General features: G+C 31.1%; 1 protein-coding gene across 7 annotated transcripts in view; it reads left to right on the plus strand.

Moving 5' to 3' along the window:
* LOC111635651 (luc7-like protein 3) overlaps positions 1-21493 on the plus strand; it is a 46465-nt gene that overhangs the window by 12374 nt on the left and 12598 nt on the right. For 5 of the 7 annotated variants that reach the window (XR_002758414.1, XR_002758413.1, XM_023380674.1 and 2 more), the window contains exons 3-5: positions 6665-6745; positions 10668-10790; positions 11261-11284. Coding sequence is in view for 5 of the 7 variants with exons in the window: in XM_023380674.1 (XP_023236442.1) it covers positions 6665-6745; positions 10668-10790; positions 11261-11284 (228 nt within the window). In the remaining 2 variants the exon portion in view is untranslated. The remainder of the gene's footprint in view (positions 1-6664; positions 6746-10667; positions 10791-11260; positions 11285-21493) is intronic. The other 2 variants (XM_023380676.1, XM_023380677.1) reach the window with 1 other exon arrangement.

Here is a 21493-nt window from a genome sequence, read left to right on the forward strand (position 1 = left end):
TACAGTGACCATACGTCCTTTATTTAAGAGGACAGTCCTTTATTTCGCTGCTCTGTCCTCTAACTTTATTTATTTTATAAAATAGGCATTTTGTCCTTTATTTTGTAAATTTGACGCAAAGTTTAAAAAAATTTTTAATAATATATTGAACAAGTTACCCCCATACAAAGTCGAAGTTCGATAAAGCTACTGTTATCATCAACATGCCCCACCAAGAGCATCTCAGGTGGCTAGAGGCCACAGCTATCTACAACGCCGGCCAGCTAACCACGTGCGTTGACCAGAAGGAAGAGCTGACTCTGCCTGGCAATCACTGTTGGATGCCAACCCGCAACTTCCTCCTCCACCGCACGACCGCACATGTCAGAAAGGACCCACTTCATCTGAATGACACCTGATTCCAACAAATAGAATACACTCTGTCCAGGAAATTCTAGTCGACCTGAAGAAGAGCAAAGAGATTGCTCGAAAACGTTTGTCAACAGCGATATAAACTTGTGAATTTTATAAGGTATTTTTTTTTTTATTTTCTTTCTTCGATATGTCCTTTATTTTCCTCCAAAAAATATGGTCACCGTAATTATATACAATGCCTAGGCATTCTATAGAATGCCGGATTTCAAACTTTGCTGGTAACATATATATATTTTTCAATATATTTATTTTGCTTGTGCAAAATAAAGAAATAATTTTTAATGATACAATAGCCACAATTATTATTATAAAAAGTTTTCAATAGGCTTAACATCTAAAATTCAATGCGAAGTGACATGCAACGAAGAAAAATTTAAACCTGGGATATATTAATAATGTATTTTTTTGTACATAATCTTTTATCCGAAAAATCAATTTTTCAAACAACCCCAGTCCCCAATTAATTCAGATAATCAGTGCTCTACTGTATATATATGGAACTACTTACTATGTATCTCTGTAGCTAAGCAACAAAAATTCTTCAAAAAGTAATGATTGAATTAAAAACAAACTAAAAATTCAAACGCGTCACACATCATCATATGACATATTTGAATTTTTAGTTTGTTTTTAATTCAATCATTACTTTTTGAAGAATTTTTGTTGCTTAGCTACAGAGATACAAACTAAGTAGAAAAATATTAAGTAATTTTTTTTATTTGTTTTGAGCTATAATATTTACAATTTAATTTAAGTTAAAAATAATTAACATTTTATAAAAAAAGGTAATTTTAAAAAAAGAGTATACTTAAATTGATCAGTATATAGATACTACTTATTTTTTACCAATTCAATTTACATGTTTTATTTCATTCATTTCATTTTATAAATAGTGTTGTTCAATATTTACATATACTTTACTTGGTTTACTTCTTTGTTTAAATATAAATATATTTTGGATTTCATTGCTCATGTAAACAAATTCATATTCTCATTGGAATACAGATTTTTTTTTCTTAATTATATGTTAATGTAACTAGTTTTGAGTTCTTTATTCAATGAAAGAAGTGAAAAAACTTGTTAAATCTTCATGAAACAAAATCAAACAAATGATGGAACAGATTTTTAACTTTTATATTTGTTTGAATTTTATTTTATGCTGAGAAGCATCTTTGACAATATAATTGTCATTACATCAAAATTTTAATGTTTCAATTTAAATATGGTGATCAGCTGTTAAGTGTATTTAATTTTTTAAGAAAAAATATTTAAAAAAAATTTTTTTTAATTCTGATGATGATTTTATAAAAATTTTATAAACTTTTTTTTTTTAAATGATTTTATTGACTAGTATTTGTAATAAGAAAATATTGAAGAAGTCAACTTAGCTCAGTCTCATTAGCTTAATATAGTAATGCCATAAGTATTTGGATGAAAATTCTAGAAAAAGTTATGCAGTGCTTTTTAAAGAAATATTACATTTTTAATGTATAAATATATTAAAATGGCAATAAAATGCATTGAAATAGGTGTAATTTTTATGATCAAAATTAAATAAATTGAATTTTTAATCTTAGAACATAAAAATAGCCAAGACTCAGAAATGAGTCTTGGCTATTTTTAATTGACTTAATGATGAGTTAACATAGCAATAACCAATTACAAGTATATAGTAACATTATTTGCTTGTTATCAACTTACAAATCAGACTAATATACATACAAAAAATTTAAATTTACAAATATTTTTTTAAATATGAAATTTTTGGTAGTAAATTTTGATAAGAAGCAATACTTATCTTTGTAGAAAGTACTATAATCTTCAACTTTTCTGTTATGCTTAAAACTGACACCATATGTTTTTCTCTTTTTCTCTCCATTTTTTGGCTCTTTTTGATCTGTGAACACAGAGATGATCTTTTTTCCATGTCATTGTGGATTTAGCCAAATCCAGAATGGATGAGAGCTGTACCAAGTGATAAGGGATGGGAACTAACATTTCCAGAGCAAGATCATTCGTGAAAAATTTGTGGATTTTTTGACAGCTCAGATTCTACCTCGGTTCCCTAGAGCAGTAGGCTGATGCCTTAACCACCTTAGCCATCTGGCCAGCCACTGAAACTATATCCACATTTTTTTTTCAAATTAAACAACAGAAATCAGATACATGGTCTTTATAGTGAATGCATTAAGCATTTTTAAGTATTTCATGCAGAAATTTTCAAATAAAAATAAATGACTTTATTTACAAATAATGTGAGAAGAAGTTAGATAACTTTTGAAGTTATTCTCAATATAAGCAAAACAGGCAAGAAAAGAAAATCAACAAGCAATTATTTATTATGACATTGTCACAATGTACAGAAGTTTTATAGTGTCTTGCCCCTGTACATTATATTTTTCCTGTTAACGATGAAGTCATGCTGGTCATGTATATAACTCCGTTCAGAAAATTTTTTAATTGAAATAATGTGACTTCCAGCCCAAAATGGAAGTTTGTATGTAGTTAATTGGGGCCTAGTGCCTCAGCTTTCTATATCTGATTTTTCATCTATCTAACACTGTTCTTGAGAGACTGAGACAGACAGATGGTCAACAGTGGGAATTTATAAGTCTATAATTTTTTCAAATTGCAGCCCATTAAAACTGAAGCAAAAGAAGTATACTATCGAAATTATTACAAAAGTTGCTTCTAGCCCTTGGTTTAATTATATTAATTAAATTATCAACAGCTGTGAGGCAGATAATAGTGAGGGCTTATCACACCAATGATGGGCACAAATGCTCAGGAATCAAAGTGAAAATGTTTATTAAACACAAAATGACTGATAATTTAATTAATTTAAGTATAGTATCATCATTCAGTAAGTCAAGATGAGCAATTTAAATGTGACAATGATTCTAATATAAATGTTCTAATTTATTTTATATGAAATAAAAACGAAAACACCGAATAAATTATTATTCAATATGTATAACATATAACTAAACTAAACTAATTTATCAACTTTATATATTTGAAATGTATGATGATATAGATTAAATTGGGAAATATACTTACAGATTTGTTTAGTTTTTCTACTACCAACATCTGAAAATTACAAACACCAATCATTTAATCCAAAATATGTCTTGTTTTACAAAAATGCAAAGTTATATTTATTGGCCACTTACAATGACAGAAAAATCTGTGTGATTTTTTACTATCTACTGACAACAAAATCATGTATTGATACTGCCATTCAATACTTTCAGAATAGCTTTTATAGAGTTCTTGTTAAAGAGGTTTAAATTTAAAATGGTCGGTTACTGTCTGGTGGCCAATAATTATCATTTACCCATTTGTTATATTTTTGATAAGTCACTATTTCATTTATATAGGGGGGCGTGTCTAGCCTGCGGAGGTGTTGGTGACTTTTTTGCTGAGCTGTTGTGGCGACGTTAGACATGGAATTTTTACAACGGAATATTAAGTGTAGAACTGAAATAAGTTGTTTAAATGTTTCATTAACTCGAATAATAATTTTTATTCTACTAATGATTGCTGGCATTGAGTTAAATCCCGGACCTTTCCCTCGATCTCCTCCAATACCAAGTCAAGCAGTTATGCAAAAAAGGGGACGAGGGAGACCACGTAAAGAGCATACAAGAGATACAGAAGAAAATACTCAGACAAGTGAAATGTCAGGAGAGGAATACCAAATTGAGGAACATTCCAAGAATACTACTGATATCTNACCAATTTTTTTAATAATTTATTCAGTAAGGTTGATTAGTTTGAAGTAAATGAAACAATACTGTAGTGTCTGGTATTTTGACATTTTTTTTTAAATATATGCTTAAAAATATTTAATTCTATTTGGAGAGTAAACATTACTTGAAAAGATGTAAAATTTTATACTTTATGAAAATTTTAAACATAAGTTAAAAATTTACTTATAAATTTTTAACTTCAGTTTTGTGAATTTTGAAGGAAGGAAATGAAATCTGTTCTTAGTAATAATTGCAAGTTATGTATGATGGCATTCCAAAATTATTCTCTTAAATACAAATTAAAGTAAGAATTGTATTAATATTTAAACGAATAATTATATAAGCACAGTTTTTTTGTTAAAAAGTGAAAATTTTATTGAACAATTAAGCAATTAAATTCTACACTCTAAATTTGTTTAATTTAATGTACTTAAATGTATTTAAATTTAATTTTATTCATTTCATTCATTTTTAAAGTATCAATATATATTTGTTTAAAATAAAAATAACTTTTATTATATAATTATCATTGCTGTAATAACATAATTTATTATTATTATTAATTTTATATCTTATTAAATTACATTGTTGTTGTTCAAATCAAAAATACTGCCATCCATTTACAAAACATTATATTTATGAAAATATTTCAAAAATATTTTGCACTAATGAATAATATTTATAACTTTTTTCTAATATTTATTTTTTGTGTGTTTAAATAGAATGACTTTGAGTAAATGTACTGTACAATATATAGATTTTTTAAATTACCATAGATACTAGTACTGATTCTAAATTTATTGTTATTTAAATAAAATATTTATAAAAATCAGTGATACATTTTGCATTGAACATTTTAGAATTCTAGATTATCGCTTTCCTCTAGTGACAAATTATGTAGTAATTAATTAAATAAAACCATGGAAGAGTAGCCCAATTTAATCCAGCAGTTGTTTGGCTTTACAAATTTATTGGGTTTTGTGATGTTTATCTAGTTTATCTAATTTCTGAACAAATAATCAACTGTTACATAAAGAATTTAAAACAAACTGATAGAAATACAGTAGAACCTCGATTATCCGGACTAATTGGGGATGAAGGCAGTCCGGATATGGGAAAATCCGGATAATCGAAACAAATACTTTAATTTGTCTTTTAATGATAATACAACACGTTTTCTGTTCGATGACATATCGGTAATATTAAAAGCAAATGCTGTATTTAAATCGTGATCAAATTTTCAAGAAATCAAACGTTCGTATCGAATTTGGGATACTACTGACCAACACTAACAGACTATCTATTGTTTAAAAGGCCCTTTGGTGGCGCAAGAAGACGGATTTTATAAAATAAAAAGCAGTCGAAACTGCATTTTTATGAATAAAAATTTGACAAACTATTTATCGTTTTATGACGAGTAAATTTTTTTCGTCGCTTTCACGGCTTTTAAGTAATGCGTAAACCTTCNTTTTCTAATATTTATTTTTTGTGTGTTTAAATAGAATGACTTTGAGTAAATGTACTGTACAATATATAGATTTTTTAAATTACCATAGATACTAGTACTGATTCTAAATTTATTGTTATTTAAATAAAATATTTATAAAAATCAGTGATACATTTTGCATTGAACATTTTAGAATTCTAGATTATCGCTTTCCTCTAGTGACAAATTATGTAGTAATTAATTAAATAAAACCATGGAAGAGTAGCCCAATTTAATCCAGCAGTTGTTTGGCTTTACAAATTTATTGGGTTTTGTGATGTTTATCTAGTTTATCTAATTTCTGAACAAATAATCAACTGTTACATAAATAATTTAAAACAAACTGATAGAAATAGTTATTATTTATAATTTTTTTATAATTCCTGTAGTAAAGCACTATATTTTTATATAAGTTACAGTCTACAGATATGTTGATTATTATGTTATATTAATTTGTGTTAAGCTGTCTTAATTGAAAGTATTTGCAGGATTTTTATATTGGCTGTTCTTTTAAAGTTTTGATAATAAATATAAAAATAATTCTAATCCAATTTGATTATATTTCTAATTATATCAATTGACTTATAATACTGATGATAGTGATCTTGTAATGCAAAATTTTTAGTAAAACATTTTAAAGGAAATTTAACATTTTAAAACAAAAATATGATTAAATTCATATTAATTTATTTCATTTTTGTTGTTAAAGATCTAATATTATTGTTTTAAATAATTTAGTACAGAAATAGAATTTTGCATTAAATTTTAAATATATATATCTTTCACTTGTAACAGTGAACTTATTTAAATTCTTATAAGCATTACTGTATTGAAGTGTTTAAGTAACTTAAGTATTGATAATAGTAATTAATAAACAACATTATGATTTCTGAATTTTAAAAAAGATAAAACTTGAAAGTTTTTCTTAGAACATATGATTTCACTTTTAATCATAAACAGTAATTATCTACTTTCTTGAAATACTATAATTAATAGAAACTTCAATTTTTAGGTGTCATCATCAACAGTTGCAAAAGACACAGAAGAAAGAAGTGAACAACTTACAGAAAAAATTAATGATTTATTAGCTCAAGTATGTTGTTTAAATTTAATATTCAGTGAAACCTGGTATGATTTTCTTTGTTGTTATAAATGAAGCATTTCTGAAATTTATATTCCGTAAATTATTTTTTTTTGTCTATTACATTAGATAAAATTTATTGTAAATATATGTATTATATTTATATATGATGTAACATTTACTTGTGAAATCAATTGTTTATGTATGCATGCATACAATATATTATACAAGATTTTATAATATTATATAAGCTTTTCAGATTTTTTCTAATATATAATTTAAGTTTATTTAAGTATTTTGTTCTTCTATCTTACTGCTTTCAATATATTTTTTCTAATAATGTAAATCTACACTTCCATTAAAATTATTTTTTCTAAATGGGTATTGTTTGTATTGTGTACTCTTTTGGAAAATTGAAACTTTTTGAAAGTTCAATTGTCCAAAAGATAATTGGAATGAAAGTGATAAACTTGCTTGAGTGTAATATTTTCTCCAACATTAAAACAAAAATCAAATTTTTTTGTGTTGATTTTAGAGGAAAAAATTATTTGAAGTCTAATGCTAAAATTAGTGTCAATAGTGAAATGACAAGAAAAAGTTATTGAATATTTTTGTGTAAAATTTAAGTTACTTTTTGAGTAAACTTATATAATATTGTGCAGTAATTTTTCACTTGAATGTCAGAAATATCACAATTATCACAATTGAGAAACTGTATTTATCAACTAAACTTTAAATAATTTTTTACTTGCTAATTTTTAAAGTATTTTCAATTAATAAAATAAAAGGGAGTCTGGAAATGGGTGGAGCAGCCATCTCATGACAACATTAATTATTAGAATATTAGATTTTTTAAAGAATAATTTTGAAAATACCTAGAAAATTCACATGAAATAAAAACTTTATCTATAAACCAAATTTCAGTAACTAAAAATTAGTCCATGAAAATATCTCTGTTTTGGTTTCTAATGTAACATTTTTTCCTATTATTTTATAAATCAGCATTATTATTATTATATTAATTTTAATAATTATCATTATTATATTTATCTTTTGTCATAATTACTTTTGGTTGATGTTATGTGATTTTTGAGTGACTTATTTTATTTATTATATCATCATTGGAATAAATTAACAATCCTTTGATAAAACACCCAAAATTTTGATTTGTTTTTGACTCACTTATCCAAAGTGTTTTTTCATGCTATAACTTTGATTAGCATTTATTGGCTTTTATTTTTCTTATCTTTTTAAATCAATATATAAATTCAAAATAAAAGTTCAATAAAAGAAGAGAAATTTTATTGGAAAGAATCACTTTTTGCAAACTGCATTTTGTGTAAAAAGTCCCTTTAATTGATTTTACAAAAAACAAATCAAAAATAATTTTTTAACGACAAATTTTAAATAAATTTATACCATAGTAGTAAGCTAATTATTTAAAAAGTTTTAATCTTTTTATATTTTATTTTCTCATCTATGCTAATGCATATTTTCATGAAATATGAAGTCTGTTGGTTGTAGATTTTCTTATGTTTGGATAAGTATTTGCAAAATTATTGAAATTAATATTTATTTCCTAGCAAAAAATAAACCTTTATTTGTTGTTTCTATTTAGAAAGGAATAATTATTAATTTATCAATCAAAGAAAATGTTGACAGTTCAAATTTTATACAAAATAACATATCGAATTTTGAATGGTTTCCTAGTTTATATTTCTTAGCATAATAAACTTACAAATATATAGTATCTTCTTCTTGGTAGTAATGTTTTGATTAAGGCACTTCAGTTGAATATCAGAAACCACATGGAAGGAGTATGACAAGAATGCAAAAATACATTTCATATATTATCTAGACATAATAACAAAACAAAAACATAGGTGCATTTCACAATTCACATTTAGCTTGCTCATCCAAAAATGCAAATAGCAAAACTAGTGAAAAAGCAAGTGACCAAAATACTTCATCAAGTTGTACAAAACAGTCATAACCATTTCATTGGTCCTTCTTTTGCTAGTTACTAGTCCCAAACTTGATGCAACATGGAGTTTACAAGCTTTTCACAGATATCAACATGGAATTTTTGTCTGCAAGATTGCTGTCAAAGTCTCTGGATCAAGTTGGTACATTGGTACATTTACATTTATGCTGTGTTTGCAATTTGCATTTTTGGATGGCTTTTCTAACTGCATTCTGAAATGCATCTATGTTTTGGTTTCTTACTATGTCTGAATAATATATGAAATGTATTTCTGAATTCTGTTGTCATATTCTTTCTATGTGATTTCTGACATTTAAGAAAAGTACTCTGGTCAAAACATCGCTTCCGTGGGAAAGGTACTAATTAAAATTTTCTGTTACTAAGTTAGGTTTTAGAAAGATTATTAATATAAACAGTTCTTGATTCTCATATATATAAAAATACATGTATATTTATCTTAAAATTTCTCAATAAAAACAAATTAAATAAAATCTTTCATGTATTGCATAAACTTTTCAAATAATAATAAGTTTTTTCATTTCATTAAAAAGAGGTAATCACCTCTTTTCATATACTCAGTATTTCATCATTATTGCTTCCATGGAAACAGTTTATTTATTTTTTAAAAAATTTGAAATGGTACTTGATTTTTAAGAGATAAATCTCTTACATGTCTTTTTTAAAAATGGTAGCAGTAGTGATTGGTTCCATCTCTAAAAGATTGTACAGCTCAAAATTTGTTTTTGCAATTTTGTGATAACTGTGGTTTTTGTGCTCACAAAGGAGAGCTATTAGACCTCTAATAGTAAGCAAAAAGAATCTTGGCTTAATGACTCAGAGGGAAGAAGGATTGTACGAAAGCAGAAATATCACAGGGAGTCTGCTCATGGATGATAGCCTAGTGGAAAAGAACTGGGAGAAAAAGACGAGTATGTCATTTTTCACACAATTTGGCATCACAGATTAAACATCATGTCAAAGTTTGTCAACAACTTTTCTGCTTCCATCAAGAAGGACAATTTCTCAACCAAATCATCCCTTCTGATAAAAGTTGGGTCCATTATGACGATTGAGTCCAGGGGAATGAGATGGTAGATCCTACACTGAATCCAGACAGTCACAGCACAAAGTGGATGCTCTGTCTTCTATTCAATTCAAGATCTAGTTGATTGGGAGCTTCTTCCTCATAACAGGACCATAAATAGTGAGGTCTTTTGTTAATTTCTGGATATAGTAAGTAATTTTGTTCAGTCAGCAGATAGGACACAACAATGGAAAAGTGTTGTTCCAGTAGGATAATGTGCATTCTTGTGTTTCAAACATAAAACAAAATAAAATTACATGATTTCAGATGGGAAATGGTTATTATCAAAGAGATCAATATTTGAATTAATTTATAATCCAAATATTGATCTCTTGGACTAACACCTATTTTGTGTCCTAAAAATTTTCTTCAGAAAATATTTACTGCATATGAAGAGGACAGTTTTGCAGTGGAAGCATTTTTCTTCAAACAGAATACTGATTTCTTCAAGAGAGGAATTGAAATGGAGATAGATGCTGCTGAATAGATAGAGAAATGTGTTGAAAAATAATGGAGAATATCATAACATTAATGAAATCTCATATCATTGTTATATTGTAAAATGTTTCATTTTTGTTAACAAAAAAAAATGGCAAATACAATAAATCTGTTGTAACACAATATTATGTTCTGATATAATCTGAACTATGATTTTAGAATATGATAGAGTATTGATAACCATATCATATTTTGCTTGTAGCTGCTAAGTTTTTGAATATTTTAATGATTAATTATAATCAAAATAAATTTTAAAGGATTTTATGTTAATTTTACATGTACAGTTTTAAAATCATATTGAGGTTTCACTTTAATCATAATACTCAGCCTTTAATTATTAATTATATTCTTTAAACTACCTTTATTAGGTAGAACAGTTGGGTTGTGAAGGAAAAGTAGAAGAAGCACAAGGAATAATGAAACTTTGCGATCAGTTAAAAGAAGAAAGAGAAGCTTTACAAAAATCTTCAGAACCTAATCATTGGTTACAGGTAAGTTCTAATTTTTCTAAATTAGTTTGTTTTCTAAACATTTAAAAAATTTTTATTTTTGTAAAAATTAATGTAATAAAAATTCTATGACTATCTTCCAAATGAGTTTGCCCATAGATGGTTTTTCCTATGGGATCTGTAATTTGGTAGTTATATTAAATACTGGGAATAAATTTTAATAGTTACAAGGCTTAGATTAGTAAATATGTAAATTATTTCAATTTATTTAAAACAACCAACACTAGTCCAATATTTTGGAATTTCAATTTTGAACAACTAACAAAATGTTTATTCAGTAGATCATCAAGGTTTCTGAATTTATAGAAATTATACTTTTAAAAAGACAAAACACAATTTAATGTAATGTAATTAGTTTTTAAAATAATACTGATATCATCATCCATTTTCTCCACATCTTGTGTGCTGATTGAACGGCTGAATAATGGACTGCTTCTATCTTCTGATCGTAGCAACGTCATGCATCAAACGTTAAGGTGAGAAGGGGGAAATAGTTATTTGTGATTTTGGTTTATAATATATAATGATAACTTTGAAAAATTGGAAAAAATAATTCAATGGTCTAGTACAATAATACATTAAGTTTGTTTGTTTATTTTAAAATTTTATTAACAAATTTATTAATGTTATTAACATGAATTATTATAATTATTAATTTCTTTTATCTTTATGTAAAAATAGATTTTATTTGACAGGTATTTAGTTATGTTTGACATAAAATTGCTTATTTATGATAATGATTTTTAAATGTAATTGAATTTGTCTACTGAATGATCATTTGGTAATTAATAAGTGAACCAAAATCAAAACTTAACTCTTCTGATAATAATTAAAATAAGTTATTATGAAATGAATATTTAAAACTACCTTGTTACAATGCCATACTTATTGCTCTGAAGATCTCTTTTCTATATTTATTCATCCTTGAAATATGTATAATTAAAATTAACTGTGACTTCATACAAAAATTCCATTTTCTAATCTATTTGATAATTAAAGTATAATTATTATAACATTAATCATTACTAAACGTTATGTAATAGTCATTATATTGCAATTATAATTATCTTTAAAAACATATCAATCAGATAAATTGAAACAGTCATTTAAAAGTATTTAGTTTTCATGTTTATTGAAGGCAAAAGTGGAATATTCTTGATGTGCTTAAATTGATTGATTATATCTGGATTTAAGTCTGCTATTGCATCTTCAGTTTTGCATATTTTTTATTTATTATTTAAATTGTTTTGTTAGTATTAGTTAATAGTTTTATTAATTAAGTCAGAAATTAAAATATTGGTACAATGCAATAAAATTTGAGAGAAATAAAAATATTAAGTTTATATTTTAAAACTTGGCTAAAAGTTGTTGGACAAATAATGAATAATAGAATAGTTAATTTTTTTAATGTAAAATAAGATTTTCTATATTTAAAATTGCTGATATTTCTGAATAATGTATTTCACATTGGACCAGTCATAAAATTCATAAATATACAAATTTAATGCAGTTTTAATATTTTTAATGCACTTAAGAGTTAAGTTATTTTTTAGTTTTATCTGTTTTTATTATGAAATAAAGATGTAAATAACTAAAGATATTATTTGTTTTTTCTGGTTTAATTAAAATTCTGAATTATACTAATCTATTATTATTAATGTTCCTTTAAGTTTTCTATCATTATCAAGACAAAAGAAGCTTAAATCATTATATGTAAAAATTTTATTTTCTTTGACAAAATACTTAATTGATGCAACCGAAAAATTAAATAATAATAGAATTTAATTTTATGTTGTTAAAATTATTGTTATTTTAATGAAACTTGTTTTAGAATTAATAACTTAATTTGTTTTCTACAATGTACATGATTAAATGCCATTTTGTGTGATATTTTCTTATTTATTCTTTTGTGTCTGCAAGACTCAAATGTAACATTTATACTAAACTGTATTAATCTTATTTTTTTATTTTAATGAAATTTATTAAGATAAATAGAATTGTATTTTAATTAATTTTTATATATTAGCAGCATTTTTCAACTAAACAGTTTATATGAATTTTTCAACTAAAGGATTTATATGAATGTTTTTATGATACAAAATAAATTTAAAAAGTTCCTAAAGAAAATGAATATACTCAGCAATAATCTAATAATAATGGTAACAAATAGAAATGTAAAAGTAAAATAAAGGTTTTTCTTAAATGTTAATATTAAATAATAAATGTAAAGATATTACTAGGAAGTAATTGTTTGAATTATCATTATTGATGGCATAATTCTGAAATTTTCTGATAAAAATTCTTTTAATCTTGAATTTTATTACATTTTTTAAAGATTAACCTAATTAAAATAATTTATTAGGTTTTTATTACTATATTTTATTACTAATATTTTTTATTACTATATTTTCAACACTATATCTCGGTTTTCATTGATAATCCATCCGAAAACAATTGGCAGAATCTGAAACCGACGAGAACCGAGGCAATTATTTCCATATGAATTAATGTAAATCCAATTAATTTGTTCTGGACACTTCAAAATATATACCAAAAACACATTTTATAGAGAATAAATGTAGTGTTTAATACTAAAAACAAAAAGAAATTAATGTAAACTGAATATAAAAGACTAATGTAAAGAATAAGTGAACATTTAACATGGCATCTGTTTGACATCGTCAATTGTTTGTAATCTCTGTTTTGTTTTCACGTTCACTCCTTTTGCTACATTAGCCGCCTTTATTGCTTCCTTTATCATCATCATGAAACTTTTTGTATGTCGACTTTCTGTATATGTGGCTGATTTCAGCAATCTTAATGCCACTCTTGAATTTTTCAATGATTTCCTTCTTCAACTCGATCGTGTTTCTGGCCGTCTTCGAAGGGCTGCTGGCTCTGGAAACTTTCTTTGTTCTCATGATGGAGCTAAAAGGAAAGGAAAGCAATGGAATTGTTTGTCTAGATGTACAGGGTAATGATCATACATTATTTTTTTCATTCATTTTTTCATTTTTATTTTATTTACAACTTGTTGGAGTACAACAAATCCGGTGCCATATACATATAGCCAGGTGAAAAGTGGAGTTGATGGTTACATAATAACAATACATTTAGTAGGATAAAATACATAATAAGGGAATAGGGAAAAAATAAGAAAATATAAAAGTATAAAGGTATGAAATATGAGACAATAAAATTAATGGGTACATAGCAGTAAGAAGAATTATACATACATATAATTTGTACAAAATGTACATATAGATAATTACATATCATTACAGTGATGCAAAAATAAGTGATATAAGATGCTAAGGTTAGTAATACAGTTATAAAAATACATAATATCAGGATGATGTGCAATAAAGGCACAGAACACAGTAAGTGAGGTTTCAGTTGAAAGCAGCAACAGTAGTCCTTTTAAAGTACATGTCAATGAGGTGAAGTAGTGCAGCATAGGTGTCACTATTGTTCATAATTCCGTGGAGGTTTTCAGGCCAGTGATAACCATGTGTCTCCATGGAGGTGCGAAGAAGGTGTCTCTCAAGCTCAAGCATTGGGCAGGTGAGTAGATAGTGAAGGCAGCCGTCTTCGACATCGCAAAGGGAACAGCTGAAGGTTGGAGAGTTAACAAATCTAGCCAGGTAGGAATAGAAGCGTCCGTGATTGGTAAGAAATTGGCTGGTACGTTGGGTCGGTCTATACCAGGGGATAGCAAGGAAGGTCTTGATGTTAGGAATGAGTTGATGGGTGATGGGATGATTTTGTCTGTCCCAGTCCTCCTGCCAAAGATCGAGGAGGTCGTTGCGAATGATGTTTTTTATAGTTTTAATATTGATCTTGCTGTAGACAATTGGAAGGTTGTTGTCTTCACAGGCGCTCTTTGCGAGTTCATCGGCCCTCTCGTTACCGAGAGTGCCCTGGTGGGCACGAGTCCAGTAGATGGAGTAAATGTTGCTGGATTTGTTGATGTCACTATGGATGCTGGTGGAGATGGGGTGGTCACAATGGTTTTTTAAGGCTGCAATAGAGGACTCGCTGTCGGTGATGATAGTAACAGTCTGGGAATCATAGTTCGAGGCAGTCCAAGCCACGGCCATGCTTATCGCGTACATTTCCGCCTGAAAGACGGTACAGTCTGCACCAAGTCTGTACCGCTCAGACGCAATTTCGGTGTTGTTTAGGTAGGCGACAAAACCGCTACCAACATTATTGTTACATTTAGACCCATCAGTATAGACTGTTAAATCGGTATGCTCAGGCTGGAAGAAGTTTAATTTATTAGGGATAGCAGGGTGATTGGAACGAGAGAAGTGGATGGCGCACTCGAGGTCGTGATGGTTAATTTCCTGTGTAGCTGTATGGATAGTGCTGCCCCATTTAAGATGCCAAACTTTAGTTTGTAGGGAGATATGTTTGTCAATGGGCATTTTTCTTGCCAGGACTTGAAGAGAGGAGTTGGGTGTCGTTCTATAGGCCCTCGTAATGTGCAAGAGGGCTTTGCGTTGTGCGGCGATGAGTTTTCTTTTAATGTGAACCCTGCAGGTAGACCATCCCCAGCTGCCACAGGCATAGGTAATTATGGGGACAAAGATTTGGTTGTAAATGGCATCCATGGCCTCAGAGGCCAGGCCCCAGCGTCTACGAGCAATGCCAGCAAAGGTGTTGAAGATGTGTCCTGTGCGCTCGGTGATGTATTCAACGTGAGCATTCCACAGCAGCCTGTGGTCGAGTACAATGCCCAGGTACTTGATGGTCTTTTCAACGGCAATGGTTTGTCCCCCCATTTTAATGGTGGGGACTCTAAGGTAAAGATTCTGCTGGCCAGGTCTATTAAAAACGACACATTTAGTTTTTTGTGCGTTAAAAACGAGCTTGTGGTTTCTTCCCCAGTTTAAGATCTTATCAAGTATGGCGTTGCCGTCTTTTTCAATGGCTGCACGAGAGCGGCTCCCAAGGAGCAGAAAAACATCATCGGCGTAGGCCACTATATCATGGTGCCCAAAGTCTTGCTGGAGAAAATCGTTGAAGTAAATGTTCCAGAGTGTTGGTCCACAGACCGAGCCCTGAGGGCAGCCACGGACAACAGAGCGGTGGATAGTGTGACCTCCACATTGTAGAAAGGCGGTTCTGTCCCTAAGGTAGTCCCGTATGAGATAGTAAAGGTTAGCTGGGCACTTAATCTTACGAAGTTGATGGAGAAGAAGCGGCCACCAGGCACTGTCAAACGCTTTAGCGATGTCAAGACTGATGGCCAAGACATATTTGTTATTTTGGAGGAGGTGGTCAATGTTGTCAATAACCCTATGGATGGCATCAGAAGAGGATTTCTGTGGACGGAAGCCGAATTGCGAGTTGTGCAGTATGGAGTTGTTTTCCAGGTACCAAACAAGCCTATTGTTAAGAAGCCGTTCCAGGACCTTGCCAAGAACCGGCAGGAGGGAAATCGGTCTGCTTTCATTAGTGCGTCCAGGTTTGGGGACAGGGACAATTCTGGCCTTTTTCCATGTTTGGGGAAAAACACCATGGCGGAGACAAGCATTATAGAGGTTTGTCAGCTTAGTGGGGATGAGGTTCCAGAGGGTCTTAGCCATCTCTGAGGTGATGTCGTCATGGCCCGGGGATTTCTTATTGCGGAGAGTGGAGAAAGCCCTGTCGATCTCATGAGTTTGAAACTCAGGATCAAGAGGAGTGTTAATATCATTGTCTACACTTTGGCGGATGTTGGTTTGAAAGTTGTTGTCCTGGTCGCGGGGGTCCTCTAGGCAGAAGTTGTCTATTTTCCTGTTGGCGGCAGTGAAGAAGTCTTCGTCAGGGGTGTTAGAATAAAGAATTTGATGTTTTTTAAGTTTTCCAGTACAGAATTTGGTGATGAATCCCCAAGGACTTTTGGTTGCCTCTGCGCAAAACGTTCTCCAAGAGTCTTGTTTGGCCAGCTTGATTTTATGTTTGTAAATGTGGAGGTGATCGGTGTACTGCTGCTTGAGGATATTACGTTGAGGATTAATGTGGCATGTCTGATAAAGTTTTCTTAAGCGGATGTGTTCTTTCCTGAGATCAGTGAGCTCAGATGTCCACCAAGGGACAGATTTACGTTTGTTGGCAGACATGGGAATGTATTTTCTGCAGGTACTGTCAATGATGTTTATGCTGTCCTCAATACACCTCCGGGCAAGTTCTGGGTCGTCATGATTACATTCAAGAAGGTTAGTATCAAGGGTATGTTGGATAGCAGCCCAATTAGCACGTTTAATATTATATTTTGGGCGAGAGTGAGAGTTGACCGGAGAAGTGGCACTGATGGTAAAAGAAATAAGGGCGTGGTCGTCCAAGGAGTCCTCAAGAACCTTCCAGTGAAGGATGAGTGGGAAGCAACCGGTGGAGCAAGCAGTCACATCTATCCAACTACGACCCTGACTAGAAGTAAAAGTTGGTGGGGAAGATGGGTCGTTGATTACAATGAGGCCGTTGCGGGCAAGGAACTCCTCCAGGAGGCGTCCACGACTGTCGAGACGCTCACCACCCCAAGTGGGGGAGTGGGCATTGGTGTCCCCAGCCAAAACAAAGTGCACTCCACTGAAATGGTTTATGATATCTTGAATAGTGTTAAGAATGGTGTTAATATTTAGATCTTTTGGACAGTAGAAGTTGGTGATGATGTAACGTTGGTTGTTGATGACAAGCTCAGTACAGCAGATATGTTGTGTGCTAAGAGTCGGGTGGTGAAGAAGAGACAGGCCATTATTGTTGGAGATAGACAGGGCCCAAGGGTAATTGTCGGTGCCACTGAGCAGAATGCAGTGAGTGGGAAGACAAGCAGGTTTGTTCCTAATGCAATATGGCTCCTGTAAAATGATGAAGTCGTAGTTGTGGATGAGGCTGGTAAGAATGGAAGTTGCAGCGATGCTTCTTCCGGTGTTGAACTGTAGAAAACGTATGTTATTATTGTTTTGATGACCCATAATCGGTTTGCCTTATGAGATTAGATTTAATTTTCTGGTATATAGTACAGGAGCCATCACGAGCGTTGTGGTTTGTGTTGCCAGTTTTCTCGAGTTTGCAGTTCGTGCAAGTAGGTTTTTCGTTCCTCTGTGTGCATTCCTTGAAGGTGTGCTCACCAGAGCAATGGCTGCAGGTAGCGGTGGATTGGCTGCAGTTCTTCGTGGAATGCCCGAATCTACAGCAGCGGAAACACTGTAGGACGGGGCAGAAGTCTGCCACTCTACATCTGGACCACTCCAGATTAACTTTCCCCACAATTAGTAATTGTTTCCTCAAGAGTGGTGTGACCTGGATCACCCAGTTGGTATAGGCGTTGCTTTTTTTACCCGTGGCAAATTTTACATCGAGTGCCTCTCTGAAGGCTTCCAGTGTGTAGTTATCAGAGATAGCATCATTTTGGTTGTAAATTAGCTGTGACAGTTCCTCACGATTAATTTGAGTGGGAACAGAGTAGATAATGAGGTTTGGCTGACGTTTCCTGGGTTTTTTAACGTTTACCTCAGGAATACTGTTCTCAATATAGACCTGCAACTTTCGAGCGTCCTCTTCCTTTTTTAATTCGATGGCAACACCTCCTCCGCCGATGTTGCGAATTTTTTCCACGCCGATATTGAGAGAAGAGGGCTTTATTTTTTCAAAGATAATCTTTATGAGGTCGTTGCAACTTTTGTTTTCACTGTTATTATATAGCAGCAACACCTCAGTGCTATTGGCAGGTGTCTTTAGTGGTTTAATGTTGGGCGTAGGGTTGACAGTCTTGCCCGATTGTAGGACGGCACTGTACGATAGGGTTGTTATATCCTGGGAAGGTTTGTTATTGTTTGATAATTTTTCGAGCCTCTCTCTCAGATGTTTTTGATTTTCAAGAATATCAATGAGGGGGCTTTTGTTGAAAACTTCTTCAATTTTATCTGTGATGTCCTCCATATGTGAATTTTGAGAACTGGACTTGATAGTATCACTAATTTCTTTCACGTGAGTGAAGATTCTGTTGCTGTTGTTGTTGAGATCATCAATTTTGGCAATGATCTCAGATAACTTGTGATCGAGATCACTAGATATGGGATCAGGAGTGCCATGTGATTGTGGAGGCAAAAGAACAGACATTGGCAGAGTCATGCCAGTGAGAAGGACCTCGGTACAGTTTGAGTTCAGTGGACTTCTGTTGGTGGGGGTGCCAGGAGTAGAAGAGGAGGAGGAGGCACAGGCGGACTTGCCATCTCTCTTGTTTTTATGAGGCAAGGTGGTGGAAGAGTTGAGGAAAGCACAGAATGAGTGTTCTTTAGTCAGAGAAGTGAGTTTTTTGTTGATTAGAGTGTTTTCTTTTAATAATGAGTTCAGGGAAGTCTCAGTAAGATCAATGATTTTTTGAATTTGGTCGGTTAAATATTTGAGATGTCCGTCAGTCTGAAAGTGTCCATAGGGATTGTCTGCACAGTATCCCTTCACCTCTTCAGAGACCCTATAGGCCTTGTCCAAAAAGGTAGACACGATAGTTGACTCCATGTTGAGCAGTTGAGGGAAAACACAAGAAGGATGCACAATAAAGTCGCAGAACAAACTGGTGAGTCCAGAAGACCGGAATGTAGCACATTAAACAATAGAACGCCGTTTGGCGCAAAGTGAGCCGATCGGCAAAAAAACCGGAGAAGCCAGAATTGACGTGAAGACATAGGCAAAACGCGTGACAGATAGACCACTAGGGATTGCCAAATACCGAAAGGCCGAAAGCGAATGACCGAGACGAGACCCACTACGCACAAAACGCCGAACAGCGTAGGAAAGCCGATCAGCGAAACCCAGCCAAATCAACAAAGAAAACAAAATCGGGAGAAAACCAAAACAAGAACAAAAAACAGTATAAGGCAGATATAATACTGCCACAGGGCAACACAATAACACGATAAAAGGCCCGCCAAACAAAAAACACCGCCACGAACAAAGCCTCGCCGAAAGGCTACCAGACCACGTGGAGCATAGACACTTCTTTGTCTAACGGTACAAATAAAATCGCGTGTAGCCCGTGAACAAATAATGATAGTGTAACAAAAATTACAGAAACTAAAGACGGTCGGGCACGCTATCAAACACCGTCGCGATTGTGGGCTGATCACGGGCTGGGAACCCGATGCGCCGACAAAGTCCAAAAAAACAAACGCCGATAAATAAAAAACTACTTAACCGATTTAGGTAAGACAGACACTCGCCATTAGCAGATGAATAGTACTATCCAACGGTATATAGAAGACAAAGATCAGACGAACACTCGCTGAGAAAATGCAGATTAAAACGGAGCCGCGATACACTACTACATACACAGTCGGTTAATCCTCGTTTGTCAAGGTTATACACAAGCTTAATAAGCAGCTATTAGTGAATTCTTCTGTAGATAATAGCAAAGAATTGTTTTCTGTAAACCTTTTTGATGCAATAAACTTCATCCATATGGCATGGCAAAATGTATCAATGCAAACATTACTAAATTGTTTTTGACATGCTGGCTTTCTACAAACTAATGGAGAAAAGTTCAATTTAGATAATGACATTCTGATCAACAAACTTTTGAAAAGTAAACTTACAAATGATGAAACAAAAGGTGTTCAAGCAGTTACTGGATGCATTTTCTGACTTTGGTTTTGAAGAATATGTCAGGGTTGATGACAGTGTTATTAGTAGGGAACATTTGACTGATGATGACATTATAGTTTTACTGTCTACCGTAAATAATGAAATTAGTGAGGACGAAGATGACGATATAACATGCGCAGATAGTGTCGACATTTCAATAATGCCAACTTCTGAAGTTTTGCAAAATACCATTGTCGTTTGAGTTTTTACAAATGCATAATACAGCACAAAATATTTTAAATAGTTTTGCTGAGGTGGAACTATATATTACAGTGTGCTATGTAACTAGCAAAAATCAACAAACAAAAATAACAGAGTTTAAGTAACCATTGATGTTTTAACAAGCAATTTCCTTTGTAATAATTTGTTACAATATCTCAAAGATAAAAATCTTTGAGATATTGTAACAAATTAAAGTTTAATATTGTAACAGATATTGTAACAAATTAAAGTTTAATATCTCAAAGAAAAAAATCTTTGAGATATTAAACTTTAGTTTTTCAAAATCAGACTCTGTTTTATTTCTTATCTGATATAATGAACCAGTTCTGACTATCCGCACAGGTTTGTTATAAGTGGACACTACTGCATAAATAATAAGAGAGTAAATGCTTTGATTTAATAATATCATCTTAAGATTATGTTAAATTTATTTTTTAAATTTAAATGTAGAAAATACAATATATAACATACTTCTTATATAAATGTTTTCAATGCTAAAATTTATAATTGTTTTTCAATGCTGAATTTTTTAATCATTTAAATATTTATTTGATGTACAAAACTAAATATGTCAATGTGTTTTCAGTTTATAAAAATATATTGGTAAAATTCAAGAATAATATTTAATCTGACTCCACAGACTTAAAATTTTACTGGAATAGCGGTTATCTCATTTACAATAATAAAAATACAAATGCTCTAACTTAATATTGGATTGCTGTTAGCATTTAATGGCTAGAAAGTAGATTAATTAAATGCTGTTACTAGTTCATATTCTATTCTGAGTTAATGCATTTTTTTCCTCATATAATACTGTATATGTGGGATTTTCT

The sequence above is a fragment of the Centruroides sculpturatus genome, unplaced genomic scaffold, assembly GCF_000671375.1.
Source record: "Centruroides sculpturatus isolate CEXI.00-Female unplaced genomic scaffold, Cexi_2.0 scaffold738, whole genome shotgun sequence".
Lineage (NCBI taxonomy): Eukaryota > Metazoa > Arthropoda > Arachnida > Scorpiones > Buthidae > Centruroides > Centruroides sculpturatus.